The sequence below is a fragment of the Ylistrum balloti genome, unplaced genomic scaffold (assembly GCF_031769215.1).
Source record: "Ylistrum balloti isolate Yb309-2 unplaced genomic scaffold, AGI_CSIRO_Ybal_v1 Utg370974, whole genome shotgun sequence".
NCBI classification, from domain to species: Eukaryota; Metazoa; Mollusca; class Bivalvia; order Pectinida; family Pectinidae; genus Ylistrum; species Ylistrum balloti.
In genome coordinates, this window is record NW_026782546.1 from 300,226 (window position 1) to 324,262 (window position 24,037).

General features: G+C 35.2%; 1 protein-coding gene across 1 annotated transcript in view; it reads left to right on the top strand.

Annotated features, from left to right (window-relative positions):
* LOC132559839 (brain-specific angiogenesis inhibitor 1-associated protein 2-like) overlaps positions 1 to 23,569 on the top strand; it is a 44,658-nt gene extending 21,089 nt beyond the window's left edge. Inside the window, 13 exon segments of the mRNA XM_060224468.1 lie at positions 4,167 to 4,228; positions 7,632 to 7,703; positions 11,747 to 11,878; positions 13,971 to 14,036; positions 14,509 to 14,595; positions 14,804 to 14,905; positions 16,830 to 16,986; positions 17,332 to 17,527; positions 17,788 to 17,847; positions 18,231 to 18,387; positions 21,244 to 21,446; positions 23,474 to 23,513; positions 23,516 to 23,569. Of these exon segments, the coding sequence (XP_060080451.1) occupies positions 4,167 to 4,228; positions 7,632 to 7,703; positions 11,747 to 11,878; positions 13,971 to 14,036; positions 14,509 to 14,595; positions 14,804 to 14,905; positions 16,830 to 16,986; positions 17,332 to 17,527; positions 17,788 to 17,847; positions 18,231 to 18,387; positions 21,244 to 21,446; positions 23,474 to 23,513; positions 23,516 to 23,569 (1,388 nt within the window).
* The last annotated feature ends 468 nt before the right edge of the window (positions 23,570 to 24,037 follow it).

Consider the following 24,037-nt stretch of genomic DNA (forward strand, 5'->3'; position numbering starts at 1 on the left):
GGCATTTCTTGCGACATACCTAAGCAACCATTGTATGGTGGCGATATATTGATGACATTTTTCATATGGCCCTGTTCTCGAGAGAACTTAATCTCCATTACCCAGACACTCCACGATTTTGATGAGACTATCAAGTTCACCTTTGATATCCATGTTGTTCTATTTATAGCATCAATTCTTACCTGGTTCATCTATTTTTAAACCTCTTAACTAGCAGAATTGTACTTTAACTACTTCAGTGCAAATGGTGGTTCTGATGAAGCATCATTAAAGATGCGATAACTGGTCAACCGCTACTATGTAGCAAATAAATACAGGAATCTGTGTGTTGAGGTTGTATTTCATCATATCACGTTATATGTTTGTGTATTACACATATGTACTATGCTGACTTCAGTTCTAGATAATGACACCACACACACACTGTTTCCATTGTGAGGTAACAATGGAAACCATAGATGTAGAGACAAAATGGCTTAAAAGTTTGATGTGGACATTTCCATTTACTACAATATTTGCCCAAAAAATTGATAAAATCATATGATCTTTAATTTGTGTCCATTTGATACATAACTTACAAAATTAATCATGATTTTTTTTTTCATTTTAGCTAAATCGTCACAATCATCAAAGGCTCACTAAAATTTTAAATGCTTAGACTTGTTTCATAAAACACACATCTGAAAAAATCATGTAGGTCGAGTATATATATATATGTACTTCATACTGTTTTTATAACACAGATAATAGAACTTGTGATATCATTAATCACATTACAAGTATATTATACCCATGGCCATATTAGATGAAGTTATAATTATATGGAATGGTAGTATAATCATCTCAGATGTATATTATTCTCACAACAGCTGAGTTTGAAAATAAAATACTTTATGTTCAAAGCACTGATTAAAATACAACTTGTGAAATATGAATAACAGTACTCCTGGACCTCATTTCAGGTGAAAAGTTTTATCTTGTTGAAACACTGATTTAATCATGTAATGTTTATACATGAATACTAGATAAAATTGATCTATAAAAAGGTATGTATTTAGAAATTATGTGTTTCTTGTTGTCAATCTGAGGTCTGTGCTGATATGGTTGTTTTAATTCTATCAATATTACACCTGATTTATGTTAATTTTTCAGTATCAGACCTGATTAAACTGTTACCCTATCAGAGTGTTGTCTAGATAGAAATGTTTACTTATAAACTGATAACATTGTGATTGTTATATAAGATAAGATTATTTGAATGAATATATAAAACAGTTGAAATGATCGGAATACAATTATAAAACAATGCCTTGCTTGTATTTGTAGAAAATAATTCCAATAAAACAATTTGTTCCTTGCCATTGATATGTTGACAATGAATGCACAGATTTTCAGAATTTGGAATTGTTGAAATGTAAAGAAAAGATACAATGTAAAGAAGGTTTAACTTCGTGATTATTCTGGTGCCATTCACATATGCTAATGTAACAAACTGGACTGATTACAATTTCTGGAATTTGGACTAATCCTTATTTTTTCAGTTGTCCTTATGGCAAAGAGCTTGTATAAAGCATTTTTTAACATAATCTTGAAAAGAAGAAACCAAATCCTCTAAAATTGAAAGAAAAAACACGAGCCAGTATCATTGATAGGAAAAATTATTTGCAATTTATTCAAGGATACACGACTTGACACCAGAAAATATCCAAATGCCAGTGTGTTATCTAGGTTGTTCGATTAGATCTCTGTGATGATGGAATTTAAAGAGTTTAAAATTTACCCTATCAGATGTCCTCACTTTTCACCCAAGATACCACCAATGATTGACCTTCAGGTAATCTTTGTTGGACATAAGATGTATACCACGAGGCTGCTATGACAACACTCCTAACTTTACATCACCTCTGTAAAATTCTGATTGTACATGAGAGATCACTCTGTTATCTGTCTATCTGCGCCTATAGTTTGCAACATTTCAACATTCCATGATTTATAATAACTTACTATACACTAAATGGTGCTCTTTACACCATTTGTTCATTTAGTGTATCAATATAATATACGGTTATTGCTTAGGTAATGTACCTCTACATAATGTAATAAATTCCTGACAACACCATACATCCCTTTCTGTATGTTCTTTTCTGTATCTATTACAGTGATAAAAAAATACTCATCATGGTGAGAATCTTTTAACTTTTTGGCTCATTATTTGCAGCACATTTGACAGACATTCAAAATGAATGGAAATTTATTCTAAATGGTTCAAGAATATCTTTTTTAATCATGAAAGTGACATTTTATAAATCACTGATTGCTGAGCTTTAATCCTCTTTTATATACATATGAGCATGAAAGACAACCTATGAAAGGAAATATGATGTGTTGTGGAGGTGTTGTCACATCGAGCATAAATAATTACTGCAGACTTGATATCTGTAAGTTGTGTACTCAAAAGTCTGAAGTGAAAATATCATTACGTGATTATTAAAGGGGAAATTTTGTCTATGTATCACAAATACATTGTTTATAACTGTTTCGTTGTAACCAGTGGCAATAAACATGACATGTATAAGACTTCCAAAGCTAAGAATTGTAGTGACATTTAATACATATCTCTTTCTGGGCTCAGATGCATTATATTTTATTACCATAACAGTTTTTGTTCTGACTTTCAGTATTTCTTAACATGTTACGAGCTTGTTGAAATTGTTTTGTTGTCATTCGAATAACTAGGATGTGACTCATTTGTTTTCATCTTGGTAAGAGGATGTCTGTGAAGAAATTATGCCAAAATCTACATAATTATACAATAATAAATTTTGTAATATTTTACATTTAAATGTCATTTAAAAAGTTCAAGTGTGTATTTAGGACATCAGGAAGCTTTGTGACATGTGCTTTTCCATACCTTCCCAAATACTTAAGTGATAAGATCAGTGTATTGCCAAGTTGGCAGTTCCTACACCATCACGTTTACGTGGGTAGGTAACAGGTAGAATTATTCTGATGTACAGGTGTGGCGTGATTGTAGATTAGAAGATGGTAACCATGTACACAACAAACCATACAGGCCGTATTTCCTTATGATAGTATCCACCCTGTCTGGTAAAGGTCAGCTCTCTATTGCATTAGTATTAATATACAAACCTATCACAGAATGTCAACAATTACTTGGTTACAGTATACATTATAAACAAATAGTCATGCACATCAATATACACTAAAAGTAGATGGCAATAAGTTCTCTCTATCATGACTTCAACAATGACAAAATAGTCATATTAATGTTTTTATATAGATATTTCAAGTGTATATGAAAGCAAGACCATTTGGAAATATTTTTCAAATATGAAATATCCATGTTTGTGAAAATGGTTCTTTTTAAGGGTACATGACACATATGGTATAAACAGATTGAAGGTGAAATATTTGTTATTGTTTAGAACATATTGGTTAGTTGCAAAAGCAAGACATATAATTTGTGGCCTGTGTATCATGACCCTTGCTGACACTGACACATTATGCAAATGAAATCAGGGTCACTACCATGACCTCAAAAATGTACACCAGCAGCAATTATTGTTGATTTACATGTTGCATTCCATTGTAATATTAGCCAAATTTATCATTTATTAGTTGAATGATTAAACATGTTGATGTTTTTAAAATCTATTTTTAAAAAACTTGAATTGTTTTGATGTGAAGAAGAATTAAGTCATCACTCTGTCTTACATTTGTGAATAAACATTGTAGATATTGTATATTTACTGTTGCACACAGAAAAAAATCAAAGCTTTACACTTTTACTGCAGCTTTTAAGATATTTTTAGAAAGCTAAATAGGTTTGGTTTTTCCCTTACCATTTTTAGGCCATCAATTTCTTACTTGCCAAAAATCAACATACATTGGATGTTAGTGAAGTAGACAAACATTTGAAACAACTGCAAGAATTTATTTATGCCCATCTTATGACTCATATGAAAATTTTTTTTAGTGTCTTCATGTGTAAAGTGTTTTCTATAAGATTTCATGTGTAAGGGGGGATGGTTGAACAGTATCAACAACATAATGTGGTCAAGTAATCAGAAAATACCTTATGTATCTTCTGACAATATTATAAGATCTTTGATCAGTTTCACAAACCTATCTCTAACATTTTGTAGGTGAAGCCATATTCCAGATAGCAGAGGCACAGAGAGATATTCAAGCCAGAATAGAAGAAAGTGTAAGTGTGCTTCCAAACTATCTTGAAGATACTTGAACAGAAATTCTGCATGCAATGTTAATAATTCAGAGAAAATGACAGAGGAAGTTTTCATTCCCATTGTCTCCTTCCTTCCCCACAGATTTGAACTACTTAAGGTACAACAATTGTATTTATTCTGCGATAAGACCAGGGGGGGGGGGGGGGGGGGGGGGGGGGTGGCATTCTAACTCAAAGGCAAACTACATCAATCTTTAATAATATGGCAGTATTATAGGTGGGATGTGAAGTTGGGAGGGGGAATGGGGCATTTTTCTCTGAAATAGTGAACATTGTCTATGCGAATGACACACCTTGACATCTATTGGCTGAAAAATTTTAATTGTTTCTATAGTAACAGGTTAAGGTTACGTTAGTTATCCTTCAGTAAGTTGACTCACAATACCTGTCTGATGTAGGGGTTGACCTTATTACAGGATGATGACATAGTAGTTATTGGCATTTTTTCTGAAACTGCAAGTTGTGTGTGGATGGGCCAATTTCCAGGCATTGGCTGATTACCTGCTAAATAGGGTGACCTTAAAGCTTATTGTTACCTGAAGTTATTGATGGTTATTAACATGGAGTTGATTCCAGGTGATTTCAGTATTTGTTAAATATCCCCCTTACTTACATAAATACTGTATACTGACTACATTAAACAGCTGTGAGTGAAGGCAGGTCCTTCCAATGTTGTTTATTAGGTGTATTTGTCATGTATAGATATTGTGAGGTTATAAAATCCTCATAGTGCAAACCAGAATACATTCCCCACTGTTTACAAACAAGGTGTTCAACCTTTCAATATTGGAGTAGTTCCTGGAGTAATTTATGCCAGCTTTAACACTGTCACCTATAGTAGTTGCTCAACTTGCAAGTTAAAGTAATATCAAATGTCAAAAATATCACACTTCAAATTTAATGTGTATGAAAATTAATTTGGTGATCAAATCTTGTGAGGAAGTTTTAAACTGTAATTGATGAAAATTGCTCAGGTGAATTACACATTTACCTGAGATTCTTTCGATCTTCATTTTTGAGATGAAAAAGCTGACTGAATTAGATATTCTGACCAGTATACTTAATTTTACACAAGTTGGCAAATCACTGTCAGTATACCAGGTTCTTTAAAATGGTAGACTTATTCACCACGTGTGTGATGGTAAATTGCTTGGATTCAGCAGGTTTACATACCTTCAGTGCTGAATATTATGCAGAACAAATCGGAAGTGCTTCTGAATGTTTCTTCACCAGTATTTCAACCCCTGCCTCATGAGTCATTAAAAAATGTTGAAATTTTCAAAAATATCGTAACTTACAAAACCTAAATTCTTTCAAATTTTGAAAATGTGATGAGAATAATATTCACATCATGGCAGATTTGCCCAATGTCATTATACAGTATTATAATGATATTAGGTAAACTGTATGTCTCTCTACATTAAGCAGGTTGTACTGGCAAATTGCCTGATCACAACAGAAGTAGAGGATACTTTAGCTCTCTACCAACATTTACATGACTGTGGATGAAATATTGATTGTGAACTAATTAATGTCCTCCCTTTATGTTTAGCTTCAAGTGGTTACAAGACTTTTTTAATCAAAATATCAGACCTGAATCAAAATAACTTTGAGAAAAGACATTCTATGTATTATTGATCCATTCACCAAAAGTTAGTATGGAACAATCTTTTCTAACTACTGATGAAAAAGATAAAGGAATTTGATGACTTGAACAAACAAGCCTAAGTGATCTTTATAATCATGGCTAGATTTCTGTGCCAAGTAAATAACAATTTTGAGACTAAATTCTTTCCCAGGTGCTTTACGCTGTCAGCAATTATGTTAGGAATATTTACTGGCAAATTACTTAAAATGGAATAAAATGTATTGTGGTCACCAACCAGAAAGCAGCGGAGTACAATTTACCTGTATTTACCTAGCAGATTTATGTAATGGACACTCGCGTCTGTTTACCTTAGACAGATTGCTAACCAAGTAAATACACTTAATGTGATAAATCAGTGTAAAATCCGTCTCCATCATAAAACACATACAATTCTCTGGATGGTGCTTTATATTCCAAGCTTTAACTTTTTTATATCTTCCTCCTCAGAACACAAAGCAATGTACTTTAGGCTTAAATCATGTTAATTCCCCCCTAATGATAGGACTATTTATTCCTGATAAAATGATGTATATGTATAAGCTTGATATTATTGTAATGTACTTCTTCCTTCAGTTTCATATTTTGCCATTAGAGCTGAAATTGATGCCTTTTATCCTGTATCAAATTAGATTTCCAAATCAGAAAGGCAAAACATGATGATAAAAGATTAAATTGGCCACGTTTATGACACATAATTTTCTAAAGAAGTTTGAGTATTGTAAGCTGTAAATTGATCTGTAAGGTTTTTGTGTTGCCCTATATTGTGACAAAATTAAAACACATTGGGTTAAGATGTTTTATTTTAGTGGTTCAAAGTTACATCATTATTCCACCAGCTTAAAGAATACCTGGAATATCTTAACAGAAATATGAAACAGACTTTGGTTTATTATATTAATTTTATTTTCGAAATGTATGTTGTTTGCGATTTTATTTCATCCCTGAAACTGTTCAAAATGTTCAGGACCATCAGTTCACAAGACAGATAACACAAATATGTATTGGTAATGTGTATCATATCATAATAAATTGAATCTGGTTGTGAACAAGTTAATCTTACACATTTGAAGTTTTTCTATTGTTAGAGTATTATCAAAACGTGTCGTTACTCAGTGACAAAACATTATACATCACAACAATATCTCAGGAGATGAATAAAAACAGGATAGTCATCTAGAAACATATGCAGAATTGATGTCTCTTTCACGAAATAGAAGTTGGTGGTAACCTTCCTGAACTGAACCATATGTTACTGGCACATCAACCACTGTCAACGTTCAAGAGCTGAGTCTAAATCAGTGCTATAAGGTCTATAAACTATGTTATCATTTGTTAAAATTTGGTGGATAGACCAGGAACACAAATTTCAAAATAAAATCTCACGAAATTCAAACCCATCATAAATTGTCTCATTTTCTTATCTGGAGACTTTCAATGATGATAAAACTAATACAACTTTTCTGTCTTTTCGGAGAGCATTTCCTTATGTAAAGCATGTTATTGTAACATCAAACAGTTTTTGGTAAAGGAATAAGCTTCTAAACTATGTATCTAAATTGAAAAGTTAAAATGCCCATGAATTGTTTGATGCCATGATTTGAATGAATAGAAAGATAAGTGCCCTATTACCTGGCTACAGAGTGTATGATATTGATGAGGAAATGATCGTATCATTTGATGAATTCAGGTAGATATTATGACCTTTATCTATTTCAGACAAAGGCTTTATTTTCTGAGCTTATTTTACCCTTGGAGCAGAAACTGGAAAATGAATTCCGAAGATCATCTGTAAGTAACGAGAGGTTCATGTCCTCACACTGTTATCATAAGGTTCATGTCCTCACACTGTTATCATAAGGTTCATGTCCTCACACTGTTATCATAAGGTTCATGTCCTCACACTGTTACCATAAGGTTCATATCCTCACACTGTTATCATAAGGTTCATGTCCTCACACTGTTATCATAAGGTTCATGTCCTCACACTGTTATCATAAGGTTCATGTCTCACACTGTTATCATAAGGTTCATGTCCTCACACTGTTATCATAAGGTTCATGTCCTCACACTGTTATCATAAGGTCTGTTTATATAGAGACTTGTTATGCAAATGGTTGAACATTTGTCACACAATTTAGCATTTCAAAGTGGAGAATAAAATGAAATGAAATATAAAACTAACATAACTTTGAATCAACTGATTCGCCCATAGCAACTGTGCTTTTTGCTGGTTAAGTTGGAATGTTTTACCTTCTTGTTCTTTTTATCAGATTGTTTATCCTTGGTGTGTTTGTATCAGATTGTTTATCCTTGGTGTGTTTGTATCAGAGTGTTGAGTCTTGGTGTGTTTGTATCAGAGTGTTGAATCTTAGTGTGTTTGTATTGGAGTGTTAAGTCTTGGTGTGTTTGTATTGAGAGACTGTTGAATCTTGGTGTGAATCTTGGTGTGTTTGTATCTTGGTGTGTTAATTCTGTTAATTCTTGTTTGTATTGGAGTGTTCTTGGTGTGTGTTTGTTAGTCTTGGTGTGTTTGTATCAGAGTGTTGAATCTTGGTGTGTTTGTATTGGATTATTGAGTCTTGGTGTGTTTGTATCAGAGTGTTGAGTGTTGAGTCTTGGTGTGTTTGTATCAGAGTGTTGAGTCTTGGTGTGTTTGTATCAGAGTGTTGAGTCTTGGTGTGTTTGTATCAGAGTGTTGAGTCTTGGTGTGTTTGTATCAGAGTGTTGAGTCTTGGTGTGTTTGTATCAGAGTGTTGAGTCTTGGTGTGTTTGTATCAGAGTGTTGAGTCTTGGTGTGTTTGTATCAGAGTGTTGAGTCTTGGTGTGTTTGTATCAGAGTGTTGAGTCTTGGTGTGTTTGTATCAGAGTCTTGAGTCTTGGTGTGTTTGTATCAGAGTGTTGAGTCTTGGTGTGTTTGTATCAGAGTGTTGAGTCTTGGTGTGTTTGTATCAGAGTGTTGAGTCTTGGTGTGTTTGTATCAGTTGAGTCTTGGTGTGTTTGTATTGAGTGTTAATCTTGGTGTGTTTGTATCAGAGTGTCTTGGTGTGTTTGTATCAGAGTGTTGAGTCTTGGTGTGTTTGTATCAGAGTGTTGAGTCTTGGTGTGTTTGTATCAGAGTGTTGAGTCTTGGTGTGTTTGTATCAGAGTGTTGAGTCTTGGTGTGTTTGTATCAGAGTGTTGAGTCTTGGTGTGTTTGTATCAGAGTGTTGAGTCTTGGTGTGTTTGTATCAGAGTGTTGAGTCTTGGTGTGTTTGTTCAGAGTGTTGTCTTGGTGTGTTTGTTCAGAGTGTTAGTCTTGGTGTGTTTGTATCAGAGTGTTGAGTCTTGGTGTGTTTGTATCAGAGTGTTGAGTCTTGGTGTGTTTGTATCAGAGTGTTGAGTCTTGGTGTGTTTGTATCAGAGTGTTGAGTCTTGGTGTGTTTGTATCAGAGTGTTGAGTCTTGGTGTGTTTGTATCAGAGTGTTGAGTCTTGGTGTGTTTGTTGAGTCTTGGTGTGTTTGTATCAGAGTGTTGAGTCTTGGTGTCTTTGTATCAGAGTGTTGAGTCTTGGTGTGTTTTATCAGAGTGTTGAGTCTTGGTGTGTTTGTATCAGTCTTGGTGAGAGTGTTTGTCTTGGTGTGTTTGTTCAGAGTGTTGAGTCTTGGTGTGTTTGTATCAGAGTGTTGAGTCTTGGTGTGTTTGTATCAGAGTGTTGAGTCTTGGTGTGTTTGTATCAGAGTGTTGAGTCTTGGTGTGTTTGTATCAGAGTGTTGAGTCTTGGTGTGTTTGTATCAGAGTGTTGAGTCTTGGTGTGTTTGTATCAGAGTGTTGAGTCTTGGTGTGTTTGTATCAGAGTGTTGAGTCTTGGTGTGTTTGTATCAGAGTGTTGAGTCTTGGTGTGTTTGTGTGTGTTGTATCAGAGTGTTGAGTCTTGGTGTGTTTGTATCAGAGTGTTGAGTCTTGGTGTGTTTGTATCAGAGTATCATGAGTGTATCAGAGTGTTGAGTCTTGGTGTGTTTGTATCAGAGTGTTGAGTCTTGGTGTGTTTGTATTGGAGTATTGAGTCTTGGTGTGTTTGTATCAGAGTGTTCATTCTTGGTGTGTTTGTATCAGAGTGTTGAGTCTTGGTGTGTTTGTATCAGAGTGTTGAGTCTTGGTGTGTTTGTATCAGAGTGTTGAGTCTTGGTGTGTTTGTATCAGAGTTTTGAGTCTTGGTGTGTTTGTATCAGAGTGTTGAGTCTTGGTGTGTTTGTATCAGAGTGTTGAGTCTTGGTGTGTTTGTATCAGAGTGTTTAGTCTTGGTGTGTTTGTATCAGAGTGTTGAGTCTTGGTGTGTTTGTATCAGAGTGTTGAGTCTTGGTGTGTTTGTATCAGAGTGTTGAGTGTTAAGTCTTGGTGTGTTTGTATCAGAGTGTTGAGTCTTGGTGTGTTTGTATAAGAGTGTTGAGTCTTGGTGTGTTTGTATCAGAGTGTTGAGTCTTGGTGTGTTTGTATCAGAGTGTTGAGTCTTGGTGTGTTTGTATCAGAGTGTTCATTCTTGGTGTGTTTGTATCAGAGTGTTAATTCTTGGTGTGTTTGTATCAGAGTGTTAAGTCTTGGTGTGTTTGTATTTGAGTATTAATTCTTGGTGTTTTTTTATTGGAGTGTTGAGTCTTGGTGTGTTTGTATTTGAGTGTTAATTCTTGGTGTGTTTGTATTGAAACACTACACTGACTGAGCCACATCATATTGTTGGGTGGCCCAAACATTCTTTCATTTTCCGACATTTATTGGTGTTACCTGGTTAGACGAAGAATACACACCAAACAATGATCAACTCCCCTTCCCCATCTAATACTTGATTTGTGAAACCTGTAATTGATTTTGTTGACTATAGATAGAGTACCTGATATCACCTCCCACCTTTGATCAACAGATTATATTGATCATCATATCATTTCTCACCTGTGTTACCAGGTAACAACTGAATATCTTCTAAAAATATAGATAATACAGTCAATACAAAATATATCTTTAAATTATTATATTCACATCACTAAGTTTCAGCTGTTAATGTTTTATACATTACAATTCATCAGATAGATTTTATGAACCTGAATCTCGAGCCTGGTCCAATAACCATTTGATAGATTTACAGTGCATTTAACCTGCATAATGGTTGATTTGAACAATACTTGAAGATAGATAGAGTTTCAGGTAACAGAATACAAATGCAAGAATCAGAATAAAATTTGTGTCATGGGAATACATTGTATATAAACATATTGATTGCATTTGTCTGCTTTAGATATGTTGGCTTTGACAGGACATTTGATCGGATGTCATCTTCTGACTTCTGACATTAATGTTTTGTCTGGGCCATAACTTCTTTTCTTTTTTACTTAAGTTCACCAATCTCTTTATACCTCTGTATGTTAGGAAAGCAGTCTGGAACATCTTGAATTAGGTGTTGTGCCTATTTATATTCAGTTATGACCCTTATTATTGTAACATGTAACATTTCATTAATATCACCGTATCAAAATTTATGGGTTTTTTCAAGAACAAATTTCATAACACCTTGTATTCATTGATACTCAATGATCGGTGTATCAAAACTCGTTCTCACTTGTTCCTAATGTCATGTGATTGGCCCTCTCTGTGGTCAGTGAGGTAGCCACCAGCTTTGAAACACTCTTTACTATAAGGAGACCCTGCTTCAAAATGACCATGGGTGTTGATAGGGCGATCAATTTAACCCTGCACAGACTGATTTCAGTCCAGTATAATCAGTTATATTATGTAAATATGATTCTTTGCAGAAGATATAAATTTCAGTTCATAAGTCTTTATGTCATATATTTTCATGACAGGTCCAACATAAAAAGTACAACCATGGTCACAAAACTGTCCTGGTGCCCTATGCCAAAGCTCACGACTCCCTTAGGAAGTTCAGAAAGAAAACTAAGAATAAACTTGTGTATGATGAACAAAAGGAAGGACAGGTATGTTGTTTAGTTATATATTAAAGTTTAATTATGATGTCCCTATTGGAGCCCAATTGTTTTATGGCTGATTTTCAGAATGTACTACTTAATGTTTTTATAATGAGATAAAGAGTGATAAAAGCTCTGAATCAACAATGAAATGTGTGCCTGTGTATTGTGTAAATGTTTTTACATTGCTCTAAAATACAAACTTCCATGAGGATGAAACAAGGGTAATTGATAAAGTTCTACATTGTATTTAGTGCACTTGTGTAAGAAACTAAACAGTACTTTTGATGAAATTCCATATGTTTGGGTCGAGGAATCATTGTTTTACATGCTAAGTATGAGCTTTGTAGAAAGGATATGTAATGTACTTCAGGTTTAAAAATCATGCTTCATGTTTAGGAAAAGTATTGTACTTCATGTTTAGGAGGGAATATTGTACTTCATGTTTAGGAGAGAATATTGTACTTCATGTTTAGGAGGGAATATTGTCCTTCATGTTTACGAGGAATATTGTACTTCATGTTTACGAGGAATATTGCACTTCATGTTTAGGAAGAATATTGTCCTTCATGTTTAGGAGGGAATATTGTCCTTCATGGTTACGAGGAATATTGTCCTTCATGTTTACGAGGAATATTGTACTTCATGTTTACGAGGAATATTGTACTTCATGTTTAGGAGGAATATTGTACTTCATGTTTACGAGGAATATTGTACTTCATGTTTAGGAGGGAGTATTGTACTTCATGTTTACGAGGAATATTGTACTTCATGTTTAGGAGGAATATTGTACTTCATGTTTACGAGGAATATTGTACTTCATGTTTACGATGAATATTGTGCTTCATGTTTACGAGGAATATTGTACTTCATGTTTACGATGAATATTGTGCTTCATGTTTACGAGGAATATTGTGCTTCATGTTTAGGAGGAATATTGTACTTCATGTTTACGAGGAATATTGTACTTCATGTTTAGGAGGAATATTGTACTTCATGTTTACGAGGAATATTGTACTTCATGTTTACGATGAATATTGTGCTTCATGTTTACGAGGAATATTGTGCTTCATGTTTAGGAGGAGTATTGTACTTCATGTTTACGATGAATATTGTGCTTCATGTTTACGAGGAATATTGTGCTTCATGTTTAGGAGGAGTATTGTAATTCATGTTTAGGATGAACTATATATGTAATACTTAGGGTGGGTAAAGCTCTTCATGCTGAGAACAAGTAATATACTTCATGTTTAGGATGAGTAATGTTCTTTGCGTTTAGGATCACTGATGTACTTCAGGTTTAGGATGAGTAATGTTCTTCGTGTTTAGGATCACTGATGTACTTCAGGTTTAGGATGAGTAATGTTCTTTGTGTTTAGGATCACTGATGTACTTCAGGTTTAGGATGAGTAATGTTCTTCATGTTTAGGATCACTGATGTACTTCAGGTTTAGGATGAGTAATGTTCTTTGTGTTTAGGATCACTGATGTACTTCAGGTTTTAAGGATGAGTAATATTCTTCGCGTTTAGGATCACTGATGTATTTCAGGTTTAGGATGATTAATGTTCTTTGTGTTTAGGATCACTGATGTACTTCATGTTTAGGATGAGTAATGTTCTTCGCGTTTAGGATCACTGATGTACTTCAGGTTTAGGATGTGTAATGTTCGTCATTTTTAGGATCTTTGATGTACTTCAGGTTTAGGATGAGTAATGTAACTTAATGCTTTGGTTGAATAATACATATATACTTAAGGTTTAAATTTTGGTTACTCCTGTTATCACAGAAAATTCACTAACATCCTCATATGGTTTGTCAGTATTTCTTATTGGTTAATCTCAGAAAACCTTCATTACCTTTGTCTTAAATGTGTTTCAGGTATCAAATAAAATAATGGAAAAACTGGTTTGAGTAACTTGCATGTAATCAAAGTTGCTGAATATCCAAAATATTTGTAGATATTCTTGTAATTTCACCTCAGTGCAACAGTACCTAGTTAGTGAACATTGAATCTTTAGTCAAGGAAATGATTTGTATTTAAAATTCTAAATCTAGGAAAAGTTTTGTGTTAACTCTTAAGCAACATTTTTTTTCCCCAGTATGTAAAAACATTGAGTAAATGTCAGGAAAAACTGGATGAATTCCGCGTGCAAGGTTTGAAGCTCGTAAGTACACACATATTGCTTACTTAGTTCCATTAACTATAGATATTGGATATGCATTAATGATTGAAACATACTGAATGTTGTTTTAAAACAACAAGTTTCATTTCCAACTTCCTGTACTTTCAGAGTTTGGATAATTTATTTAAAGATTTTAAATATTTCTTTCTAATTTACTGTACTTCAAGTTTCTGATCTGTCAAAGCAATAATTCTCTCATTGCTGTTATTAAATGACATTTTAGTCCGTCATATATCTGAGTTTTCAAAATCGATACACTTGATATCAGTACAAGGCTTGGTAGTGTACTGAACATTTAACATGTATTTTCTGAGGCAAACAAATGACATAACAATCAATATAATGTATTTACAGATAACTGGTAGATAACTCTGCATTAAGAAAAGATAAAATGTTTCTTACATAATATCATTTTCTTCAAGTTTTGTCACTGATGAATATATTGTACCTGCAGGCTTTACTCGAGGAAAGGAAATGTCATTGTTTCTTGTTAGAGCGACTCTCCAGTATAGCAAGCATGAATGCAGCACATCACAGACAGGTAGGTCAAAGGTTATATTTATTTGACCTCTGGCCAAGTGTAAGATTCATGTATGTCCGCAAGTATGTAACAGCATTGAATCTGGATGAAAGAATACAATATGTAGTGGAAATAATAATTATAAATAATTTTTGAGAAGGAAATAGCCATTTTGAAACAATATTTGGTTAATTATTATGTTTAATAAAGTCCTTATAATGTGTTGTAGGCAACAGAGATGCTGTCTATGGGATTGCCAAGCTGGCGACACCTATCAGCCAAGCCTCACATCTTACCCGCGGAGGCTGACAGGTTACTCATGATACAGAGGGTATGTCATTGGTCAGTCCTTAACCCAGGGGGCTTACAGGTTACTCATGATACAGAGGGTATGTCATTAGTCTGTCCTTAACCCCTGGGGCTGACAGGTTACTTATGATATAGAGGGTATGTCATTAGTCAGTCATTAACCCTTAGGCTGACAGGTTACTCATGATACAGAGGGTATGTCATTAGTCAGTCCTTAATCCCCGGGGCTGACAGGTTACTCATGATACAGAGGGTAAGTCATTAGTCAGTCCTTAATCCAGGGGGCTGACAGGTTACTCATGATACAGAGGGTATGTCATTACTCAGTCCTTAACCCCTGGGGCTTACAGGTTACTCATGATACAGAGGGTATGTCATTAGTCTGTCCTTAACCCCTGGGGCTGACAGGTTACTTATGATACAGAGGGTATGTCATTAGTCAGTCCTTAACCCCCGGGGCTGACAGGTTACTTATGATACAGAGGGTATGTCATTAGTCTGTCCTTAACCCAGGGGGCTTACAGGTTACTCATGCTACAGAGGGTATGTCATTAGTCTGTCCTTAACCCCTGGGGCTTACAGGTTACTCATGCTACAGAGGGTATGTCATTAGTCTGTCCTTAACCCCCGGGGCTGACAGGTTACTTATGATACAGAGGGTTTGTCATTAGTCTGTCCTTAACCCCTGGGGCTGACAGGTTACTTATGGTACAGAGGGTATGTCATTACACAGTCATTAACCCTGAGGCTGACAGGTTACTTATGATACAGAGGGTATGTCATTAGTCTGTCCTTAACCCAGGGGGCTTACAGGTTACTTATGATACAGAGGGTATGTCAGTGCTCAGTCCTTACCCCTGGAGCTGACAGTACTAGTCATGATACAGAGGGTATGTCATTAGTCTGTCATTAACCCTGAGGCTGACAGGTTACTTATGATACAGAGGGTATGTCATTAGTCAGTCATTAACCCTGATGCTGACAGGTTACTCATGATACAGAGAGTATGTCGTTAGTCAGTCCTTAACCCAGGGGGCTTACAGGTTACTCATGATACAGAGGGTATGTCATTAGTCTGTCCTTAACCCCTGGGGCTGACAGGTTACTTATGATATAGAGGGTATGTCATTAGTCAGTCCTTAATCCCCGGGGCTGACAGGTTACTCATGATACAGAGGGTAAGTCATTAGTCAGTCCTTAATCCAGGGGGCTGACAGGTTACTCATGATACAGAGGGTATGTCATTACTTTGTCCTTAACCCCCGGGGCTTACAGGTTACTCATGATACAGAGGGTATGTCAGTGCTCAGTCCTTACCCCTGGAGCTGACAGTACTAGTCATGATACAGAGGGTATGTCATTAGTCAGTCATTAACCCTGAGGCTGACAGGTTACTCATGATACAGAGAGTATGTCATTAGTCAGTCCTTAACCCAGGGGGCTTACAGGTTACTCATGATACAGAGGGTATGTCATTAGTCTGTCCTTAACCCAGGGGGCTGACAGGTTACTTATGATACAGAGGGTATGTCATTAGTCAGTCCTTAACCCAGGGGGCTTACAGGTTACTCATGATACAGAGGGTATGTCATTAGTCTGTCCTTAACCCATAGGGCTTACAGGTTACTTATGATACAGAGGGTATGTCATTAGTCAGTCATTAACCCAGGGGGCTTACAGGTTACTCATGATACAGAGGGTATGTCAGTGCTCAGTCCTTAACCCCCGGGGCTGACAAGATTGCTCATAATACATATATGTCAGTTCTTATTCTTGATATAGAAGGTGAATTTTTCTATCCAAACACTTCCTAAAGAAATGCCACTAGTTGCTATATCATTGTCTTGTGTTATGCATAAAGCTTTTCTTTAATCAGATTTTATGCATTTGGTACACCTTGACTTTTTACTTGAGATGATATGGTAATTATTATTTTTTGATTGTAGGATGAGGAGTTTGAGCATGCAAATGGATCTATATACCGTGTCAGTAATGGGTATGTACCTGATGAGACTCGATCTGTAGGTACACCCTATAGGAGATCCAGGAGCTACCATGATGGGCCTCGAACACCAATGGACTACAACGGAGATTTTTCATATGGTACACATTCTTGAAACACAGTATTATACAAAATCGCTACGCAGCACTCTCAGTTAATCCTTAATGCTGTGTGCCACAGACTAAAGTAATTTTCTTAATCCTAATTTATCTGTAAAAACTACTGCGTTTTTAGTGTAGCAAGAACACCTGCATCCATATGAAGTTATATAGTGTTGAAACAATTTAAAGTGTAAAGATGCTGGGAGGGACCAAGGCCCAATTTCATATGACTTTTGTCTGAGAAAATCAGATTTAGACAAAAATAAATCCTTTTTAGAAATGCAAACAAAAGGAAAACTGGCATGTTGATTCAAGTGAATCTAACAGAATCTTTCTGTATTACAGCAACAAGAACCATGCCCCCATCACGGGGTATCAGTGTACCTCCTCCCCCTCCCCCGGGCCAGTCCCAGGTGAGAGCAATCTATACACATGCTGCTGAGGGAGAGAGTAAGCTCAGCTTCACAGAGGGCGATGTCATCAACCTTATAGGCGAGCCTTCCGATGGATGGCATTATGGACTAAATAACCGCAGTGGCAGGTCAGTGGTCATTCTGTTACAAAAAGATATAAAAGGGGCAAATTACACCTTTCAGGTGAAAATTTGCCGACACTTGTCCAAATATAAGTTCATTTTGTTAAGATTTTTTACATGAAATTTCTGATTTGTAGAAAACAAAACTTCTTTGGTTAAAATTAAATTCTTGGAAGGAAAACCAGAAAACTGTACAGAACATATGGTTTTACAGCTCTTCATTTAAGTAACTGCTTGATGTGTGTGCTTGTCCCTCATTACTACAGGTATGGCTGGTTTCCCCTGTCCTTTACAGAGCCAATGATAGACATGCAAGGCAGAGAACAGTATGTATACCTTGATTATTAGGAATTACTGCTAATATTGCCACTCAGTCCTGGTCAATCTGCAATACAGTGTGTTTATGTAACAAAAGAGGGAAAATACACTATTACCATTTTAATCTTGTCTAGTTGACATTTCCTGTCAGCTTATAGACAAAATAAAAAAAATGGCTATTTATAGCATCATCAGTACATCAGTAGCATCAAAGTATTTATAAAAAACATGATTTTTGTGACTTTACAAATGCCTTTTTTCTGAAACTCTATGGATAGGATCAGAGATGCTTAGCAAGAACAGAAATTCATCCAATTGCTTTGGAACTTCAAACTAGTGTTATATTTGCCTAATTAGGTATAAATAGGTTATTTTCAATTTACTTTTTCAGAATGGGTCATCGTGTAAAGAGCATGGGTGATCTAGACACAAGATCACTTTCCGATGGTGGAAGCTTTCTAGTTGATGGAGATATTCCTGGAGCTGCGCGACGTCCAAAGTCTGTTTACGAGGGTTCTGGACTAAGACTTGTTAACAATCCAACTCAGGTAACATAACCTTTTACCTTTGTATGTGTAAATACTTTTTGTTTTGGGTTTTAAATCTATCAGTAGGTGCTACAGGTGTTGGACCCACCTTTTAAAATGAATTAGGGGCAGGAATGCACCTAATGATGTAATTGCGCCTTATGGTTTTTTGATGCTGCTAGAACTTGTTTTAATCATCAGATATGTTTGGTAATTATTTAACTTGTTTCAAAATTAATAAAACAAGCTACCCGCTAAAAATATATTACTACACATTTCATCAATTGTACTTACTGCCAGTTATTGCAACCTCTTGAAATATTTTCTTAAATTCAACTTTTTTTCAATTTCACTATTATGACTGATGGCTTTCTCAGGCAAGTGTTTTTCAAAAACATACCTATAATAAATATCAGAATATTGAATATTAATCAAGTTCTATGTTATTTTACACATGTTGCCTTCTATGTAATACCAATAATTTCATTCAACAGTTCAGTTGGTATCTTTATAATTTTGCATCAATAATTTGATACACATTGTGTTATTGATATCTGCAATATTTCAGTTTGATATAAAATCTGTAATATTTATTTAATTTGGATTGATGCACAATCACATGATGATCACTTCATCATGTTTTTGTTATTATGTTTATTCACATTGATTTCAGCCTATTGTTGAAGAGCTATCTCACCATTAGTATAGCAATATATAGAATATAGTAGGTATATAATCACCTCCAGCTCACACTTTGTTAGACCTGTCACCTCATCACCGGTATCATCTATACTTCAATTCTGTCGCCATCTTATACATTAATATAGTTACAGGTGATCTGTTAAGATTTAGAATGCAAAATTTTTCATGTATGGAATCCTTTATACATTCTTGGTCTGATCAAGAATTGATAGGAAAGCTAATACTATGTTTGACCAGCAGATTGATTCCTGTCCAGAAAAAGTCAATTCTCTATGGTTATTTTCTATTATCAGATTAGTCAGAAATAACAAAAACTGTTATGAAACTTTCTTCATAAAATACAAAAGAAAAAAAAGATAATTTAATCGATATTATCTATTTCATCTGGAAGTTGTCTACTACCATATTTTCAGATGCTGAAGATTACATATGAATTTATAAATAAATTTTACCATCCAGAGTAAATATTTGACTTACTTCTCCATCAAATAATTCCGTCATGTGAAATTGGTACAAAAAGTACAGAGAGGAAGCAGCCTCATTAACAAGTTTTGATTTTTCAGTCCCGTTCGTATGCTTCTTATGCTGCTGGTGACTGGAACAGCAGCAATTCTGCCAACATGCTAGGGTCCTATTCCCTCCCTCGGCACTCCTCTGCACACGAGCGCAGGTTCTTTCCTGATAACTCTTATGATTTCTTACACCATGATGCACAGGTAGATTGAAATTACATCCCTTGATATAGAGCATGTTAACTGTATCCACCGACACCATGGAATGCTGCATGAATTGTTGGTCAATTCTGATTTGTTCGCACATTCTCTGTTCAAATAAAAGAAAACTGGATTAATTAGAGGTAAAACATGATTAATTACTAAACTTTCACCCTTCTTGCATGTTTTATTTTTTGTTTGTTTACATTTATGAAATAATTAAATGGCATTATTTTGTAGTGGAGGTGGGATAATTTTCAAGTATTTCAGCATTTCATTTCAAGTCACCGATGTAGCCATTTGTTACAGTCAAAGCTATGTCATTCTGGTGCTTCATTGTACACATGCGGTATGTCGCAATTAAGCTAATGAATGTTCAGAAATATCTCACTACATTGAAATGTCTACATTTAGTATTTTTCCTTTTATGGAAGCAAGCAGACAAAATATGTTTATGTCCGTATTCCTGCCTGTTGGTATTGTCACAAATTCAAAGAATGCAGACAAAACCTATGGCCAGTACACAGTTTGTATTTGCAAGTGATTCAAGTGTGTTTGAAGTTTCGCAGTTAAGAAGCACAGGTTCTGCTTATGATTAACATATACATGTGTATCCATGCATGGACCTGAATGTGAGCAATATTCAGTCAAAGAATTCAAACTCGTCACCTGGGATTGACTTGCTGCTAATGTGGTCTGAATAGAATATGATTGTTGGATGAATATGTTGTGAGTAACTTTGATGTGGTCAAGTTTTAATCTGATGTGTAAAGTCCTATGTAGCTATATACAATGTTGTTCACAATGATATTTCACTCATTATCTAATTAGGTAGTTAGAAATGTTTCCTTTTGTTTCTAACAAAGTTAAGGTGAAAAGAATCATTGTAGATATACAAGAAGACTTCTAGAGCTTCATTTATTAGAATACCATGCAAGTATTGAACCTTGGTGCAACATAGAACTAATGGACAATGGTTCAATGCTAAAGTATCATTACACAAAGTCTATTTGTTGAGTCTAATTATGAAGTGAAACGCTGTGTTTATAAAGCTAGAATGGAGTCATGAAAAAAATACATTGCCAGAATTTCAAACAGTTTTCCAGACAGATGTGTTTTCTGTTTATAGTTGCGGCCCACAGTTCCTGTAGTGACTGCCAGTGCCTATCATAGTCCAGGACAAGTACTCTACTCCTCCCTCCCTTCACCCCCTCTCCCTCCTCCTCCACCCCCAATAGCCATGCCTACCATTACCTCTGCATCCACAATCTCACCTGCACCAACTCAATCCACAGCCTCACATGACCCTTTTGTTTTAGCTGGTAGTAATACCTTGTTGCCATCTGCTTTGAGCCGTGCTGCCAGTCTTCGTCGCCTTAACAAGGCAGATGTCTCTCCTGCTCCACCCCCTCCCCCACCCCCTCCTCCTCTACCATCCTCAAATTCATCTGTTCTCTCTCAGAATGTGGCGACCACTTCTGGTTATGGAAACCGTCAATCATCGAGTAATCCTCCTCCCCCTCCACCACCTGTGTCTTCATCATTCCAAGATGACAGCCGGCCAGGACCACCTACTTCAATGCCCCCTCCACCTCCAAAGATGTCCAATGGACAAGGGGGTTCACATCCAGCAGAGGACTACGAAACTGACGAAGAGGACACAAAGTAAAAACATTATTTTGTTGCGGCTTCTAGATGTGGTTAGCTGATCCCAATTTTCATGTTCCAATCCTCTGCTTATTGTTTTCTTTGTACTGAGATTTCCTCTGTCTGTCACACAGATATTTTCCATGTTTATCACTTGCTTTTAAAGACACGCAGAGCAAACTTTAAAAATGGGACATAGTACAGAAATGTAATATCAGAGAAAGAGGTAAGAATAATAATTTTGGTGTTTCTGCAATGCTTGTAAAACAGTGGATCTCCTTTGATTTTGGTTGTCTCCTATCCTCCCTTTGATCGTTTTCTTGTCTTTGTTCTTGTGGTGTTTATAGCAGTGTTAACTGTGCCATTGCTGTGTGGTGTTACACTAGCTGGTATGACCTGGAACCCTATACATGTTGCTTAATCTGTTGCTGCCAGTAAGTTTCTGTGAAGGACATTTGTTGAAAAAGAGGCTGGAGATTCAAAGATTCAAAAGTACAACTTTGATATAATGCCACTTGTTGCATTGTTACCTCCCTTTGCATCACTCTATTGTAAGGTTCGTTTCAATATGTTCCTATACCCATCTATTAAAATAAATGCATGGGTGTGTTTGATGTGGAGTGAATTTCTTCATTTTTGGTCAGATTTCCATAATACATAATCCAAAGACTGTTACAAATGTAATAATAACATGGTAAATTCAGTTGCATTTTCATCCATGACCAGCGAACAGTTGACGTCAAACTCATCAAAACTTTGTTGCACACGAGCACTAAACCAAACTGTGACTTCTGTGATGCCATCTATAGTGTAACCATTCCAAGGTCAAAATTTGGCTGAAATATTGAAATACACAGAGAAAGTATAACAAATTTTACTGTACCTTCCACTCCTACGAATACAAATGTCCACATAGAACAGTAAATAGTAAAATAGTCTGTGGGTAGAGCTAAAGAACGCTTCATCAAGGAGGGCCTATTTGCTGATTGTGGGTAGCTATCTGCGTTTATGTGGTTTTTTGAAGCATGTTCAGTATCGAAAAAGCTATGTGATCCTGGATATCTTCAACAGTAGTTTCTTATTTAAATTGAATCCTTGCAACAGTGGATGTATATGATACATGTATGTAGGAGTATATTTGATATTCAGGTACATGTATAATATTAATTATATCTGGTAGGTTATTTGTATTTTGTGATTTAAAGATTATTCACTTTTTTTTATCTTGTCAAAACTGTACAAGTCACCTGTAGCTTGTAACACATAAATACACACTCATGAGTTCTACTACTCTAGACATGTTTGTTCCACGTGTTTCAGGCTTTAAGAAACAAACAAAGTAACAAACTGGACACCAACTTTTGTTATATATATATATAGCATGTAAAATGTGACATATAGATTAAATATATATGTACTCACAATCATCTGATGTAAACCTCTGTATTTATATAATTTGAAACAAAATAACTTTCTCTTTAGTCATCCAGAACTAGCTTTTACTCATTTATAAATATTAAGATGAGAGCATATATACCAGAGTCTATAACCATGTTTCTGCTGTTTGCATGTACCAGTTTATTTCGTACTTAGACAATGTTGTCATGTTACTATTATGTATGCATGAACTTGAATATTAAAGAATTTATCATTTTTGTCTTCACTATATATCTTTAAAATGTTTAGAAATATATATCAAATAACCTCTCAGATCTGATTATCATTTCAAGTAACCACTTGATTAATAGTGCAGTTGATACAAAATATACAATTTAGACATCTTCTTTGAATGTTCAAAAGGAAAATTTAGAGATAATCATATATTACTATAACCTGGTGCAACAATATTCTTGTTTGTCTCTGTAAGTGTACTCCTTCGTTACATATGTCTTCAATATTGAACAATTCATATAATTCTAAAAAGCCTGATTGATTTTCTTGATTTTCTATTTTCACATTGTGATATTTCATCATACTTTGCTTTGCTACTTTTATCATCATTCATATTACTATCACTGTGTTAATATCTGTTTGTGACCGATCAGGTCTAATTCAGTCAATGTCACTAGGATGGTACAGCGGGTGAGTCATCTCAAGGTCACTATACAGTCTATATTACAGTTATCTCCTCTTTACAATGAAGTGGGTGTCAAACTTAATAAAAATGTTCATCTCCCATAAAACACTCCTCCAGATGAATATTTTATGGGAATAGTGACAGGTCATTGTAGTATAATTATAAGGTTAAAGATATAAGTTAGATTACACTATGTTAGGGCCCACTTCACTTATCATCCTGAATGCATCAATAGATTTAGCTGTGATAAAGGGAGATAACTTGATAGGCATGCTGTATCTATGTTTGTGACCTTTTACTAATATACACTGTTTGAGATATATGAATTAGTAGTACTATACATCAATATACTTCCCTTTCTTTATTGCATGATGAAACCAGTATAATTTTTCCATTATTTTGGTCCTTAACAAGAAATTATTCTGTATCATCAGTAGTATTGGAAAAGGTTCAAATGTAAGCTCAAGCTAGTTAACAAACTCTGAGCCATTGTTTCTGTTTGTTTGTACTGAATGCTTCAATCTGGATTTTG